General features: G+C 40.9%; 1 protein-coding gene across 1 annotated transcript in view; it reads left to right on the plus strand.

The window, feature by feature from the left end:
* Window positions 1–182: 182 nt before the first annotated feature.
* LOC118329160 (inactive ubiquitin carboxyl-terminal hydrolase 54-like) overlaps window positions 183–13,106 on the plus strand; it is a gene marked incomplete in the record, with an annotated part of 48,668 nt that continues 35,744 nt past the window's right edge. Inside the window, 2 exon segments of the mRNA XM_035663143.1 lie at window positions 183–271; window positions 12,126–13,102. Of these exon segments, the coding sequence (XP_035519036.1) occupies window positions 12,913–13,102 (190 nt within the window).

Below are 13,106 nucleotides of genomic sequence, written 5' to 3' on the forward strand. Positions count from 1 at the left end.
ACAGGCGCGCACACAGGCGCGCCACACAACCACACAGCAAACTCACACTCGAGCCACACACACACGCAACAACGCACAGCAGGCACACAGGCGCACACACACACAGGCGCGCACACACGCACACACACACACACACAGTGCTGCAGGTAGTGACTCCTCCCCCTCCATTCTGCCGCTTTAAACACAATAACCGCCGCTTCTCCGGAGCTGTGCACAAACTGGCTCCAGGTCAGCAGAGATTTTTGCTTTTTCTCCGGTTTACAGGTCACAGGTGAGCCGCTTTCAAACCTCCATGTTGCTGTTTTTCTGTCTGCGTTTGTGCTTTGATGATGTCGGTAGATTTGAACGTAGCAACCGTTACTCTCATTCACCGGCGTTGTTGTCGGTACCGGGTTACAGACAGGCTCGGTAGTGAACGACACGCTAACGTGCTGATGAATTCGGTGTTTTTGTGGTTTCAGCGGAGCCACAACAAACAATATTCGGTTAGAACAGATTAGTGATGCTGTGTTGTCCTCGTTGTTCTCCGTGAAGTTTGCTGGAAGTGATGTAATGTAGCCACGGTGCGTTTTAACATTACGTGTATGTGGAGCGAGCCCTGCGCCGGACTCCGTTTAAAAAACAGCCTTTTAAATGGCACATTGCTTGTCAGCAAGCAGTCATATGATAACATAACGTATAAGCTTATTTGACCTTGTGGGCTCTGATTAATTTAGCATCTATTCAACACACCAGTCATAGTTTGTTTTAAAACTCTACTGCTGGTATTTGGTCCTGGTGTTCTTCACCACTGTTTTGGAAGAAGGACATAACGGGAGTGAAAGTGACGTATTTTCTTCTTTAATAACTGCTCTATGGTGGATGTAATTGGTGCCGATGTGAAGAGGGGTTCATGTGGATTTCGAAAAGTAACTGATGAATATTCCTCGGCCAGTCTACATTAGCACGTAACGTAAGAAACTTACAATCATTAAATTTGAGAATGGAATTCGGTTTGATGATCGGTGGCAGAGTGAGAACGTATAACGGGGCAAGATGCGATGGAATCCGCTTTTGGCACTAATTATGTCACAAGTTAATCTCAGTTTATGAAGGAACTTCAAAAGAAATGCTGTTACAGTTTGGTATCGATGAAATGACTTGTTGAGCTCATTTCCCAGAAAATCCCCTCAGACATTCCTGTGTGCAGCCTGAAGCCTCCCGTGGTTGGTTAGTAATAATTGTTAGTTCTAGTGTTTCAGCATGAATCACCATCCTGTAAGTTAGAGTGTGAATGGCCAAACAGCAGAGGGGTAGCTGTAAAAGAGGGTAAAACAACCTGTGGGTCTGGTTGTCAAGCAGCTGGCGCAGTAATGGACGCCTGCTTTTGAAATGAATGAACCTTCCCCACAGTGATGCATCACTTCTCAGGGAGCTGGAAGTTTAGCTGGAAGTGATGTGGTCCAGTGGAATCCAGTGAATGCAGTGTGAAATGAAATGTAGAGTTTTGCAGCGTGTGTTGGGTGAGTGCAGCCGCTGAGTTTTAAATTAAAGGGACATTATTCAGCAGTATTCATGGGAAAATAATGTGCTGAAAGAACCGGAGGAGGAGCTCCTCCCAGCCTGGATGATTTACTGTTTATTCACTCAACTGGTGGAATGTGGGAGACTGGAAATTAGAGCAATACATTCACAACAGGGGACGTGACGGAGGAGAAACAACGCAGCGTCTTGTGGCTTTTACAAACTGGAAAAAGTTAGTGAATTTTAGGGGGGAAAGGTTTTTGCAATGGTTTGATACCTTCAGAATTCCTGTCCTGAAATATAATCCGCGTCGCTCCACCCATGAGCGTGCTTTAGGTCTGTGGGGCGGTTACTGTGTGATGAAGATTTGTATCATGTTTCACCAAGGCCCCTTTATGCCTGGTCTTATCTGTATAATGACATCCCGTCCATGAGTCTTTGCTTTTATTTCTGCTATTAAAATGTGTTCTCGTTATCCCAGTTGTCGGGTTCTAAATGCCTCTACATAAATAAGTCTGACTTTAGCTAAATCTGTCTGAATGAGCTCCTAAAGACTTTGCCGCTTGCTTTGTGGCGTTTACTTTTCTGTTTTGTTGTCTTCTTTTGATTAGGCAGGGTGCTACAATGGTGTATTGCTGCCAGTTATTTATATTTGTATATAGTCCAGTACTGTACAGATCAGTTCCATGAAAAGCGTCTTGCTTTGAAATGAGTCATTTTATGTAATATGTCATGTCATATTCTTTTTGATAAAAATGGATTTTAGAAATTTGCTATCAAAGTATCATTCAGGATCTGGTATCAAAATGAAGGTATTGGTAGCAGTATTGAAAATGGTGCCTGGCCCTAAACATCATAGTGATAGTGAGTTGAATATGTTTGGCTTTCGAGCTGTTCGGATGCTGGTCGAACAAAAAATCACTCCGTTTGAAGGAAATTATGATGACATTTTTCACTGTTTCCTATTGTTTTATAGATCACATGATGATCAGAAAACGAACTGGCCGATAAACCGATAAAGAATACGACCCTTAGTTAGCTGCAAATTGTCTCAACGTTAATTAAACCTTCATGGTTGGCTGGTTAAACCTTCAGTCGTCTCTTGCTAATGCAACTGAATTCAGCACATTGTTGTTCTTAAAGGCATATTTGTCTGTTTCTGTTGGAGTATGACATTGGATCCCGGCTGATGGCTGATAAACACTGTGTTAACCAGCGGTCATTCCCAAGCTGCTGTGCTGTGAGTCAGATCACTGTTTCATGATGGTAAACCTAAACTCAGATTAATGACAGCAGCTATGTTTACATTGACATTTATAATGAGTGATCATGAAGAAAGATGTCATATTAAAGCATCTGCTGCCACTAAGGATGTCCCGATCAAGTTTTTTTGCTCCTGATCTCGATCCGAGTCATTTAATATCAAGTATCTGCCAATACCGAGTCCTGCACTCGCTTTGCTTTGCAAGTATAAACAGCTGTGTTACAGCTGACATAAAACCGAGGATCAGATCAGGCTCAGTATAGCTGATAGCAATCAGTTCAAAAATGCTGTGATCAGCCCCAGTATCGAGATAACCGTTGTTACTACATCTAAATGAGCTGCAAATGTGTTTTCAGCATGCTTGTGACATTCCGATAAAATGTTGGTAAAACAGCTTTATATTAGAAATATAACTGCAGTGGACACTGTTCAATGGAGCCAGAGTTTCAAGCGGCACTGAAGCGTGATTCATTTATTTCCTAATCAAAGGTTGAAGTGTTGGAAAACGTAACACTAACCAGGGCTTAAATGAAAGTGCAGTTCTTCAAGGTTTGCTGCGTCTGTTTTGGTGTTGTGTGTATGTTTGAGAGGTTTTTCTCACTTAAATCTGTCTCTACTTCAGCATAAGATTCATCAGAAGAAGGCTTTCTCCTTATGCTTCCAATCATTGTAGTTTCAGCCTGACTCAGAGTTCATCCTGTTGGTGTGAAACACCAGACTGTGTTAACAGTCACAGCTTTGAGCCCCGAGTTCAGACCAGAGCTGAAGTGTCCTTGACGGAAACAGTGCAGCTCGAGACATCGACTTGTCTGAGAGTCTCAGAGGGAGACGACAAGAAGCTAATTCCTCTTTTCACTGGGTGGAATTAAGTGATTGAAGTGCTCCACATTCCCAAATTCTCTGAGTTATTTTGGTGCTGTTGCAGCTCTGAAGGACGGCTGTATATTCATGAGCTCTCCTTTTAGTCATTAGGCCCCAAATCTTCCCCCAGACCGACTGCCAACGAGGTCAGCAGCAAGAGCAGCGCCAGTTCCTGCGCCCAGAAAGCTTCTTACAAAATATGACTTAGTGATTCTCTCCAAGTTTCATAGAAAAAACTGAGATGCACAGATTTGACTGAAGTCGACACACCCTCAAATCTAAAGTTTTTATCTTTAAGTGCATCCTGATGATCACCTCATTTTCTCCTGAACTGTTTTTTCCTCTTCTCTTCATCCGCCATCTTCATCCTCCTCCACCTTCTCTTTCGGGGATCATCCACTGTCACCTCATAATATTGAGTGTTTTCTCCCACTGTCTCACACATTTCATTTTTAGAGATATTGATGTTGGAATAAACTGATGTTCACCGGAGGCCGTCCTGCGGACAACGTAGGGAGCTCACGTGATCAGCTGATGAATCCGTTACTCGAACGATTGAAACATCAGCAACTATTTTATCCGTAATGCCCCTTCCAAAATGATTTACCCACACGGCCAGGTTTGGCTTGATTTCAGAAGTGGACATTAACAGCAAGATTTCTCCCACTCCCACAAATATATTACACAGAGACGGTTCAGAAAGTTAACATTGTGAGCCTCTTTGCTCACAACCAACCAATAAACCGATTAATTTCTACTGCTTAATAATAATTTATTTGGGATTCTTATGCAAAACATTTAATAGGCTTTATGTTCTATGAAAGCCAAAGTAGGTTAGAAGTTTTTTGTTAAACTAGATTGTTTTTGTTACAACAACAATAGTGATGTCAGAACTGGTGCGGTCGGTCATGGGCGCCCAGTTAGTTATTAGTTATCCTGTTGACGACCACGAGAACCAGGTCATTGTTATCGCATTGGCTGAAAATAAAATCCATATTGTGTGTCCCTTGTATGTAAGTATTGTAACTAAATTTACTTACAGTAGTCATTGTGCAGTAAAATTGCCCCTGTCAGTGTTTTACTAATACTAAAATATATATATATATGGTGTTTTAGGATTATTATTACTGCTGCATTAATGATGCATTTTACTGCTGTATTAAGGTTGAGCTACTTTTGTTTAATATACTGTTAACTAGTTTTTTGGCCTTGTTGCTCTACATTTTGGCCGTGATGGACCGATTACATTTGTGTTTATCAAAGGCCAAAGTGGCCTTGCCCTAGAAATGACTTAATTCCAGTTCTCGTATTTTTTGGTATCCCAAAATAGACAAACCAAACAGTGACTTGGATAGACTGCTTTACGCACCTACTGTGTTACTGCGTTTCTCCTACCCACTTCAAAGCCCATTCTCATTCCCAGGTAGTCAAATATGGACGCAAGCTGTGTTCAGTTGGTTGCAGTCTGCAAATTCACCGCTAGCTGCCACTAAATCCTACACACTGGTCATTTTAATTAAAGTTGGAGGTGTAGTGGTGGTGACTTTGAAGTCCTGCAGCTGTGGTGTAGTTTGTTTGTAGCCTAACGTTAGCTCTTTTTCTCTGGTGATTTGCATTTATGCTAAAAAATCATTAAAGTGGTTTTACGAAGATTATCTTGCTGAACAAAACGTGTCATAAAACATTGTATTTTGTTCACAGAAGCTTAGTTTTTTTTTAAAAACCCCATCCAAAAAATCGCAAGTGGAAAAATGTCATTTGTTTTTTGGTCGAAGGATCGCAGGGCGAATACCTAACTTCCGGGTTAGACTACAAAAATATTCCATCCCTGCAAGTGCTCTTTAAGCTGTTTAATAAAGATGTACAGAAACTAACCCAAAAATAATGAAGGGATGTTCAGTAAAGGCCAAACACAGTGAGCAAGCACATATAATGGTGTGAATTGTGGAACAGGAACATCTGACTTATCCTTTGGTGAAATGTTATTGAATGAGTGTGAGAAAGTCCATCAATGGTCAGAAAAGGCTGCCTGTCATGAATGTGGAGTCTGGCTCAGTGTGGTTTACTTTAATTTTCGCTGATGAGAAGCAGTGAATCCAAACAGCAGGTGGTGAAAATGAGTGCTGAAACCCATGAAGGTCTGGCCAGCTGTGACTCACCTGAAAAGCCAGACTGTCAAATCAATTACACTGTCTGTCGTCTGCTGGCCAGACCCTTTTCTAACTGCCTTCTACATGTCTCTGTCCCCCGGTTGGCCTTCATCCGAGTGTTCGCAAATGTTCCCAGTAGTAACGCCAGTCTTCCTGGCGCTTCCTCCTGCACCATCAGAAAGGGCTGCATGAAGGCCGCCACTGGCCAGCCTGGCGAATTAGAGGTGATTATAGCACTGTGTGTGGCGCGGCGGCCTGTGGTGTGTGCGTGTGTGTGTGTTGGTGGGGTGGTTTTGTGTGTGTGTGTGTGTGTGTGTGTGTGTGTGAAGCCTCTGCGACAGACTGCCGTTTTGTTATATAACCAATTTTACACCAAATCAATCAGCCTCAGTGCTCACCAGGAGAGGAAATAACCTCTAACCAGCTGAACTAATCCTGACTCTCTGATTGGTTAGTCTGCAGTCCAGGTACACAGACGTCACCTGGGTCTCATTTCAGTCTCTACTTTCCTTCATTTGTCATGTGCGATGTTGATGGCTTTGGAACAGCTTTAAGTCCTGTGTCAAGACGTTTTCTGTCAGATTCAAATGTTTTATTTATTGGTATAAAAGGGTTGTTTACATCACAGTTTGACCGAGAAATCAGCAGGTTTTACCGTATTGCGGATATGTTCGCATAGTTGTCTATCCATATGTGACAACTGCAGTATACAAATACCAAACTAAGTCTGAGGCACAGTGTGACCATTACATTGTTTGTCAACCAGGGAGCACTGACCAGTGGAGCTGCAACCATTAATCATGAATGAATCGATTAGTCAGTCCACAGGAAGAAAATCTATTTTGATGAATGATTTATTGTTTGTCATTGGCACAAATGCCACATATTACCTTGCTTGTAATGTTATTTTATCATGTAAGATTTTCAGCTTTTCTTTTATATTTGATATCTTGAAACTTGACTGTTGGTAGGATAAACAATTAAATAAATTTGCAGCAATCTTTTTGCCTTCGAGACTATTTTTCCTGCCTCCTTACCAGCAGACTGGTCGAGAAAGCCCAGTGGAAAATTTGTTGTTGTATCCACAGCAATGTTAATTGTATGCATAACAAAAACTTAATATTTAATTTTAATAGGCTAATAGGTGAGAAGATTAATCTTCTGTTAAATAAAATAAATCCAACTGAATTCGAAGTGGTAATTATGGGCTGTGGCCAAGGTCATGTTATGGTTAGAGGACAATTGTAGTACAGTGTAGTCAATTCACTGGAGTACGCCGCAATCTGCAAACAAATCTTCAAACTAACTCAGACTAACTGGTAAATTATGTCACTGATTGTGAGCAAGAGCTGTAAATTGTCAAGAAAATGTCCTGCAAAATGATTTCTTAAAAAGTGGGAACCCTGATTTTGCAGCAAAGAGACCCAGTCCGTCCTGAGACTGATTGTTGATTAGCTTGGGGTTGGCCTTGGCAACCAGCCAAAAAGTCAGTTAACATAGTTCACTAGTTCTAAAGAATCGGATTATTCTCCAACTCCATCCTCTAATTACCCCATGGACCCACCATCAAACCACCCGGCTGCCAGGTCAGCCACTCCCTGGAGCTGGAGCAACAGGGACTCACTCTGTGACTCCAGAGTTGTTAGTTTTGTTGGCCAGTGGTCGTATGTCTCAAACTGATTTTTGTTTGCTTCCTTGGATCCCAAAGAGGAGTTTTTAGTTCTCATAAGGACTCACTAATTGTTGAACCGTGGTGGATGTGTGTGATTTGTGTAATCACTCTTACTGCCAGAGGGGGAGACAAAAGTTTCACACTGCAGCTTTAAGGTTTTGGACTGTTGGCGGACAAAACAAGACATTTGACAACGTCAACTTTGGTTTCCGGACATCTGTGATAGGCACTTCTCACTATTTTTTGCCTTTTTTAATTTTTTCTTTTAAATTTAAATTCTATAGACCAAATGATTAATCGTATGTTACTGTTGTACTTGAAATTACTCAGTAATATTCAAATATAGTTATAACATTCAAAGTGGTGTTATTGATAACAGCTGCGTAGTTGGCCCGTTTTTATCAGACTGACTCCCACTAATGAAACAACTCCACACTGTAGCTACTTGAGCTGATGTTAGTGTCATATGCAGACTGACAGGTCAGGCTGGTTTACAGCTCTGAATCCTGGAGGTCCAGACTGACTTGCTTACTCAAAGAAATGATGACTCATCAACAGCGACATTTGTCATTACAGCTAGAGAAATCAAAATTTCCACAATTTAGAGTTTTTGACCTCCTAGTAGTGCTATGTAGCTGGCTTTCAATTTAAGTCCCAATTAACTACAGATGCATTTATATAACCTACAAAAACAAACTATACAGTCAGGGAGAAGATTAGCTGTTTCTACATAGTTATTCTTCATGCCTTCCAATAGGTCGGGTTCTCCTTGAAATCAATAAAATGATCAAACACTACCGTTTTTTTCCACAGGGGCCGTCAGATTTAACACAAAATTAAAGTTCTTTGCAAATAAAGGAAATGTACTTGATATGATTTTTAGAGCTCAAAGATTCACACAGTGAGTTGTGTGAAAGTGAGAAACACAGAATGTAAATGTCAAATTAGCTTTTCCATTCACCTTTTATTGGGCAGCCAGATTGCTCCAAACGTGGACAAATACAACCTAAAAGAGAGTATTTTTTTTCCAGTCTTACTAAAACAGGCTTCAGTTGAGATCCAACAATAATACAGATTTTAGGTCTATTAGCAGTTCAGCCGTGTTTGTGTGCTTTATGGTCATCCTAGTTATTTAGTGTGAATGTCACCGAGGTTTTCTCAAGGTCTATTTCTCTAATCCTACAGGGTCCATAAGCTCCGAACTGCCTCTCACTTATTCTTAATTTTACACTTCTTTCCCTTTTAATGAACATTTCACTGGTGTTGATTCGACCTTGGGACCCTAATGTGTTTCTGTAGGATATAAAAAGCTGTAATCATTGGTTTTTCTCCTTACTGCTGTGATGTGATAGCAGCTGGAAACCGCTTCTCCATGCTTCATAAATGTCATCAAGACGTTTTGTCTTCATTAAGCTTCTCTCACAGCTTTTCTCAAAGCTGTAAAGACGATATTTTCACTGTTATCCCACCAACACTAAACTAACTCGACAGCTAATGTGCACTGATTGATGTGTTCATGACCATCTCTTGATCTGTAGAAATGAGCTCTCCAGAAAGCCTCATTTGAGAAATTTAGGGCGAGTTTGAAAATATCATGTATGATTTTGGGTGCCACTGGTTTTCTGTTTTGTATACATGTATATTTGGTTATATTCAGAGTAGCTGTTGGAAAAGTTATCTGGCTAGATTTTCTGGAAGACCGACATAGATCACGTGAGAATCCATCTTGGCAGGCTTTGAACTATGCGTTTGTGGCTTGTACAGTGGTACCGGTATTGAAAGAAGAAATACTCTCCAGGAAGTGGACTTAGTAGTAATTAATAAGTAATAGTAGCCTGCTTCCTGTAGTTGTTGTTGCTGTTTTTGTTGTTGTTGACAAACAACAAACAAACTTAACACATTAAAACCCAGAGAGATCAGAGATCAGACGACTCCTCTTCTGTGAGCGGTGTGGCGTTTACCTCCTACACACGCACCCACACGCAGCACACACACACAGACAGTCTAATCCTGTGCAGACAGACAGGGTCTGATCAGGCTAATCCCTCCTCACCTCCCTCTGCTCTGACCGGCAGTTTACCTCTCCGTAACACACACACACGCGTCTCCCTGTCATTCACTTACTCCTGGAGTCTGTTGATTCATTTATGAACATACTCATTTATTTAAGTGGAGCTAAAATGAGGCAAAATCCCAGTTGGAATATAAAAAGTTGAAAGCTTTAAACAGTTTAACTCTTTGTTGAGAAGGTTTGCTAAGCATCATGGGATTTCTGACACTTGTTTTCAGGTTTATAGCTGACGGCTTGAGCTTTTCCAATATGTGTTCATACATGAATTTCACATTAGTTGCTTAAAGAGGAATCGTTTTTACGGTTCAGATGTTTGTGAACCTGATGAGATCTGCTGCTGCTGCCCTGCTGTTGACTTTTACTGCCTGAGTCACACTCAAACAGTAATGATGAACGTCAGCTAAATACTGTGTGTGTGTGTGTAGTCAGCGGATCCTTCCTGTAGTAAACAAGGTCTCCCTGCAGTGACACACCCATGATCATATGATCATCTTAGAGCACACACATGTTCTGAGGCACATATAGTAGCTGAAGTACCTTTTTTTTCGTTCGAGCCCACTATACGTTAGCGAAACGTACTTTGACTGGTTATTCTTTCTTTTTGATTTGACGTTAAACTTTTAGAACAAGTACATACAAACTAATACAAATTAAAACACCAAAAGGTTGCTAGAGTAGCAGATACACTTCTGTACATGCAGTTCTGCTGTTTGTCCAGCATCCAGTCTACACTGGCTGGATTTATCAGTTTACTGCACTGGTTGGAGGTGTGCAGCCTGTTACATGTACAGGTATGTCACATAATGTAACAAGTTACACACAAAGAGCTGTTCAGCTGCCAGGCAGATACCTAAAGGATAGCAGCAGACATTTTCAACTCCTAATTATACAGTTATAGAGCAACATTTTTAAAAAAATATTCAGATTTTTGTTTTAGGAAATAATTACCAAGGTCCAGACCTCAGTGACCTAATATCTGCCACGGCAAGGGACACCAAATTTTAGTGCAGAGACATTTGCAGCCGATCCAAATGATTGAGATTGATCAGCTCATTAAACTGTACATAATGTTTGGGACCATTTAGCAGTTCCAAGTTGGCAAAATACCCAGAATAAAGTCTGAGGAGGAGTTGATATGCACCATGGGACACTGCTTTATCTTTTTATCAGTTTGATGGACTACTTGGATTTATCAGATATTTATCAGAATTATCCAAAAACAGACATTACTGTCTGGAAGGCTGAGCAGCTTCTCAGTTGTCAGAGTTTTCTGATCCTGTGATGATAAATTGAATCTCTTTTGGTTTTGGATGGTCAGTTGTATAAACAATACATTTGACAATAACTGCTGTAGCCATAGATATTTTATCCATTTTAAATGGTGTTTTTTTGCAGATGTCCTGCTCTGATCTCTTTCATGGGCAGTTTTTTGTTGTTGAATCTTGAGCAGTCACACAGATTCTTCCTCTGTAGCTCTGACAGACTGTGCTTTATAGATTTGTTTTATTGTCCTTTCACAGTCCGTCTGTCTGTGTTTTTACATTTAACGTGTGTTTTGTATCAAAAAATAGCCCTGAGTGCTTTGGCAGCGAGAGAACAGGAGGCTTTCCTCGAGTCATTACACAGTCTGCAGAGGCCTTAAATTATCTCAACATAAGGTCTTAGAAGAGATTTAACGGCCTTAAATCCAGTTATTACAGGTCCTGCTCGTTACTGGGTAATGTTGGGTTTCTGCTCCTGTCTGTCTGCATCACAAAGTTCCTTCACATTTAATTTCCTGTTTTTCATTTCTTCACTTTCACATCTTTAATCCGCAATCTAAAACAAGCAGGCTGATTATTGAACTGCTTTGTTTTTAGTTATAAGATTAATTTTATCCCAGGTAGAGATCCGAAGCTCTTTCATCGTGGCCACAGAAAATACTTCTGATTGCCTCTTTATGGAGGGATCAATAGATTTTAACCCAAAGTCTGGTGTAACTCCGGTTTGACTTGGTTTTGTGGGGATCCAACGGGCAAGCCGAGCCTTCAGCCATGGTGACAGACTTAGGATTTAAGAATGACTGGAAAGATGTGACTCCCCCCTGTGGCAATTCAAAATAAATCAGAAAACCAATAGAGTGTGTTTTTATTGCATTATTCCATAATATTGTATATTATCCTATTCCATCCCAACTGATGTTTCAAATAATAATAAGTCTTCCAGGATGGGATGGATAATGCCCTTTTAAGCCTCTGGTAAGATTGCAGTAATTAGTTACACTGAGAGGAAGCTACTGTAGTCAAATAGTAAATGAAAACAGTATTTGTTACAAAATAAGTGTTTTCAGCAGTAAGTATGATGTGTCTGTTATACAGATGGAATTAGTGCTGAAATTATACTGAATTTATCAAGACAACAGGTAAATATGGAGGAGGGTTGACTATGGGGACGGTAAATTAAAATAGGAGCAGATCAGATATTAGAAATGAAGGCCCTGTTAATTCTGTGTTATATTTAAAAAAAAAAGTCTTAAAAAATTGTAAGTTGACTTTGGCGAACAGTGAAGAAGCCCTGTGAGTGTGTGTGAAGAAGCCACTAAAACTTTTTGTCCTTCTTCTGCAGATCCGTCCTGAGTGGCTGCTGTGACCTCTGAACCGGACCTCTGACCTCTGCCGTTGGTTCTGGCTATGGTGTTGACGAAGACGAGCATGAGGTGCAGACACGGCTCAACTGCACGTGTTGACGTGTGAATGGAGGGCAAAGGTTGTCGCACCTGCAGCATGCGCGTACGGAGAGAGATGAGTCCTTGAAAGTCTTGGACTATAAAGCAGAGAACGCTTTTGAAATTCTTTGTAATACAGAATAAAAATCAGGTTTATTCATTGGAATGTTGAATTAAAAGGATTCTTGAATACAGAACCTGGCGAATGTAAAATTGAGAACAATGAATCACTGAAATTTCACACAGAGGATACAGTACATTTCTAATCTCCAGAATTTACAACGAAGGACATAACGTTTGGAATTTCTGGTGCTAAATCCTAGGATACAGAACTTCTGGATATCCTTGGATTAAAAACAAATGTTTTGTTGCAGCGTGGAATTTAAAATTGCAGAAGGTAGAAATTAGTTCAAGTTAAAGAACATTAAATAGTTCAAGTTTAGACTTTAAACGTTAAAATTTATTTACTTGAGGAATTTATCTTGAACTTTTTTTAATGTTGGAGCAGCATTTAATTTTTTCCATCGATTTTTTTAGTTAGAGTTTTTATCACACCCTGACTTTCATCCTCCTCTCTGCCTGAGGACATGGCTCTGTCTCCTTCGATGGGAGAACGGACGACAGGAAGTTGACTCCTACAGGGAGCGAGAGACAAACCAGGAGAGAGAGAAAAAGAGAGAGCGGGAAATGTCGTGGAAGAGGAACTACTTTGCGTCAGGCAGTGGTGGAGGAGGCGGTGGAAACGTTGCCGGTGGTGGTGGTGGTGGTGGTGTTGGTGGTGGGATGCAGGGAATCTTGACGCCTCGCACTATGACGTCCATTGCTCCCAGTAAAGGGCTGAGCAACGAGCCAGGACAGAACAGCTGCTTCCTGAACAGCGC

Source organism: Morone saxatilis, unplaced genomic scaffold, assembly GCF_004916995.1.
Source record: "Morone saxatilis isolate NCDOM2014 unplaced genomic scaffold, NCSU_SB_2.0 Contig19, whole genome shotgun sequence".
Lineage (NCBI taxonomy): Eukaryota > Metazoa > Chordata > Actinopteri > Moronidae > Morone > Morone saxatilis.